The sequence below is a fragment of the Diorhabda carinulata genome, chromosome Y, assembly GCF_026250575.1.
Source record: "Diorhabda carinulata isolate Delta chromosome Y, icDioCari1.1, whole genome shotgun sequence".
In the NCBI taxonomy this organism is placed as follows: Eukaryota; Metazoa; Arthropoda; class Insecta; order Coleoptera; family Chrysomelidae; genus Diorhabda; species Diorhabda carinulata.
This window is the reverse complement of record NC_079473.1, coordinates 12,656,125-12,660,091: the sequence shown is the minus strand read 5'-3', so window position 1 is coordinate 12,660,091 and position 3,967 is coordinate 12,656,125. Positions and strand designations below refer to the sequence as shown.

Sequence of the window (3,967 nt, the reverse complement as noted above, 5' to 3'; positions counted from 1 at the left end):
GTGTTGGGAAACCGTCGAATCTATTTGTGTTAGCTAAAGACAGGTTAACCAAAAACATTGTGCACCGATTGGTGTTAAATTAAATTGAAATTGAAAGTATTTATAATTCAAAAAAAGAGACATTAATGTTTAAAAGTTTAAGACTGTCTGCCTTGCCTACCTCATTCATGATGTTTAAGCGTCACATGTTATTTACTGTATTATACTGTAATATACTTATTTGTTATAAAATTAAATGGAAATAATAAATCTGATAAATTTTTATTTTGTATTGATTTCTGCTTAATATCAAGTGTAAGAACATTTTAATTAATTGTGTTCAACGTACTTCCCCTTCAAATCTCAATCCAGTGAATTTGTATACCACCATCAACATTTTCGTCTTTGTTCGTAAATAATTTCATTGTACTAAAGGGTTATAGTAGTAGAAAGTCAAATAAGGAGATCACCATTTTTTTTTTTCAAATACCATCTGTGTAAATAAGCATAGTGGACTCCGTGTCTGATGTTCTTTTATCGTTCCTCTTAGATTGTTTACTATAATGTAATATAACAAAAACTTCAGCCACAGCAACGCGTGGCCGGGTCAGCTAGTATATATATAATTTTGTTTGAAACATTATCAAAAGTGATTCGATGCTTTTTGATTACGTGTAATTATGGAATAGATGAGACCGCATTAGTGCTCCATATGAATTGTATCAGATTTTATCCAATACTGGGGCAAAAAGGAAAACCAACGGAACAAAAACGTTTCCGATGTACGCGACCAGAAACCTTCGGCCAAAGGCCGTACATCCAAAACCGATCAAGCGCCTCCGGCGCTTCCTAAGCCCACCAGGGCTCATGAGGTCTCGGCACAGAGTGTCGTATCTCATCACTCACCTAGCGAGTCTTCGGTATTCTCTAGCGGAATATCGATCCGTGAGTCGAATGATCGGCTCACCTTTAATGTTAGCTCCCCGGCTCTTATCAACATCTCTCGTCGCATGTTTGCTGAACTCCTAACGGATGACGCAAATCTTAGATATTTGAAAACCTTTTATTTTCTAACTAGCTTTTATAGAGTAAAACTTTTCTAGACACATTGAAAAAAAACTGATATCATTTTGTTTCAACTCATAAGACGAATACAAAACTTTTTTGCTAATGGTAACCTCTAGAAACATGAAAGTCGCAATATTGCTGAATATTAATTGTCAGATTCTTCTATCCATCATTGGTAGTTTTTCCTCGAACTTTTATCTTTTTGTCTTTCTTCCTTGTATCGATGAAAAAGCAATTTAGTGTTCAAATGTGAAGTGTTTCTAGAATAAAACTATACAGCGATACTTTTTTGTTGGTTCGGCTGAAACGTCTACATTCGGAAATATACCAGTTCGAGTTCCAAGTCTTTTAATGGGAGAAGGGCATCATGGAGGGCCCTGATCTTAGGTGGGTCCGATGTAGAAAAAGATGTTTCCTTTGCAGATGACGATTCGAACGACCAATAAGGTGCATCATAGAGCAGTAGAGCACCGAAAAGAGACAACATAGTGGGCATTCAAAGGCAAAACGTTTAGTAATCTATCTTAACCTAGCCAAACAAAGCAGCTATTGATGGCACCACATATTTCACCGGAGGAGGGTTTTAAAATGAACCCAGTGTATATCTCTTTCTTTACTGTCTTCAAACCTCAAGATTCATCTTCCTTTTTATATCTATTTTATATATATATATATATATATATATATATATATATATATACATATATACATATACATATATATATATATATATATATATATATATATATATATATATATATATATATATATAATTTTGTTTGAAACATTATCAAAAGTGATTCGATGCTTTTTGTTTACGTGTAATTATGGAATAGATGAGACCGCATTAGTGCTACATATGAATTGTATCAGATTTTATCTATTCATTATTACTATCGAGTGTTCCCACCAGCTTTTATTTTTTTCACCTTTCCTCATTGTATAGGTATAGAAGCATTCGTATTTTGATTATTTTGAATCAATTATGAATCCTGACGCTAATCGTCAAGAAGGTAATAACCTTCCCGCTCCCCGAACCCCTCCGGCGCTTCCTAAGCCCACCAGGGCTCATGAAGTCTCGGCACAGAGTGTCGTATCTCATCACTCACCTAGCGAGTCTTCGGTATTCTCTAGCGGAATATCGATCCGTGAGTCGAATGATCGGCTCACCTTTAATGTTAGCGATTTATGTCTTTAGAACGCAAATTAGAAGGGGACGCACGCTTGAAAAAATTATATGGCGATTTTATGCGCGAATACGAGGATTTAAACCTTATGAGTAGGATACAGGATACCGAAACTGACAAAAGTTCCTTCTATATGCCTTATCGCAAGGCGAATTCTTTCATCGTGATATTAACAAATTGAACAAGAATAAACCTGCCGCTGACTGCAAAATTATTAGTCTTAATCCGTTTTTGGACCGCGATGGCATTTTACGAGTTGGCGGACGGTTAACTAATGCCAAATTTACTTTTGAGAAAAAACACCCGGCAATTTTATCGTCTAAAAGTCATTTAGCCGAGTTACTAATAAGAAACACGCATTTACGATTGATGCACGCTGGACCGCAGCACACGAGACATCCGTTTGAATTCGTCGGCGTTGATTATGCCGGACCTATGTCGATCAAAAATAAATCCGGAAGAGGATACAAGGTATCCAAAGCTTACATATGCCTCTTTGTTTGTTGCGTTACGAAAGCAGTACATACAGAGTTGGTGAGTGATCTTAGTACGGATGCTTTTCTATTGGCTTTAAAACAATTTGTCTCCAGACGAGGCAAGCCCGCTTGTATTTACAGTGACAACGGTACAAACTTTGTAGGGGCCAACAATGCCCTAAAGAAACTGGGAAGGTTTATTATTAATAACGAAACAAATTTAACAAACTCCTTTCAAGCTGATGACATAACTTGGAAGTTTATACCTCCACGATCTCCTCACTTTGGAGGACTTTGGGAATCGGGAATTAAATGTATTAAGTATCATCTGAGACGTGTTACAAAAGATTTTTCATTCACTTTCGAACAGTTGTATACTATATTGACCGAAGTGGAAGCAATTCTAAATTCTCGACCATTATCGCCCCTATCAGACTCTCCTCATGTCCTTCATCCTTTAACACCATCACACTTCTTAATCGGTCGATCATCAAATGCTGCTCCTGAGCCTAACATAACCCACTTGCCGAGAAATCGGTTATCCATGTATCAGCATCTAGCCCAAGTTAAACAGCACCTTTGGAAAAGATGGAACAAGCAATATGTGAGCGAATTACAAACGCGAACCAAATGGAAATTTAACTACGACTCGCTCAAGGCAAACACATTAGTGCTACTAAAGGAGGACAACCAACCCCCAATGAAATGGAAACTAGGACGCGTGGAAGCCATTCATCCCGGCGCAGACGGCGTAGCAAGAGTAGCCTCAATCCGTACCACCGACGGCCACGTAAAAAGATCTTTTGCCAAGATCTGCCCGTTGCCGCTTGACGACAAGGAGTAGTGAAAGACTAATGAACTGTGTTTTTTTTTGCTCTTTTCTTGGTGACTACGTAAGTATAATTGACCTCATCGTTCTTTATGCAAAATCGACTTCTCTAGACTCTGATTCCATAGAACTGAACAGTTGAAACTTCTTTCAAGGCGGGGGGCATGTTCAGTTTCCCCAGTATGCCTGCGGAAAAGTGCGTATCGGCAACGCCGCTTAATAAGAGCTTCTTGGCGAGGCCACCTATTAAAAAAGTGCGAACAACGAGTGCAAAAAGAGATTCGATTGTTTTCCGTACTGAAACGTAGTAGTTTGTAACGTTATGTTATTAATACAGTTTTGATTATAACCTTAGAAAATATAGCTGATTTTTAGTAGATGTAAAATTGGGTTTGATTTCAAGTAAAAGATTATCAATCCTAAACATT

At 37.5% G+C, this 3,967-nt stretch overlaps 1 protein-coding gene across 1 annotated transcript; it reads left to right on the top strand.

Annotated features, from left to right (window-relative positions):
* Positions 1-2,603: 2,603 nt before the first annotated feature.
* On the top strand, positions 2,604-3,554 carry LOC130902981 (uncharacterized). Its single transcript, XM_057815268.1, has one exon. It carries the CDS (start codon positions 2,604-2,606, stop codon positions 3,552-3,554), a length of 951 nt encoding a protein of 316 aa, XP_057671251.1.
* The last annotated feature ends 413 nt before the right edge of the window (positions 3,555-3,967 follow it).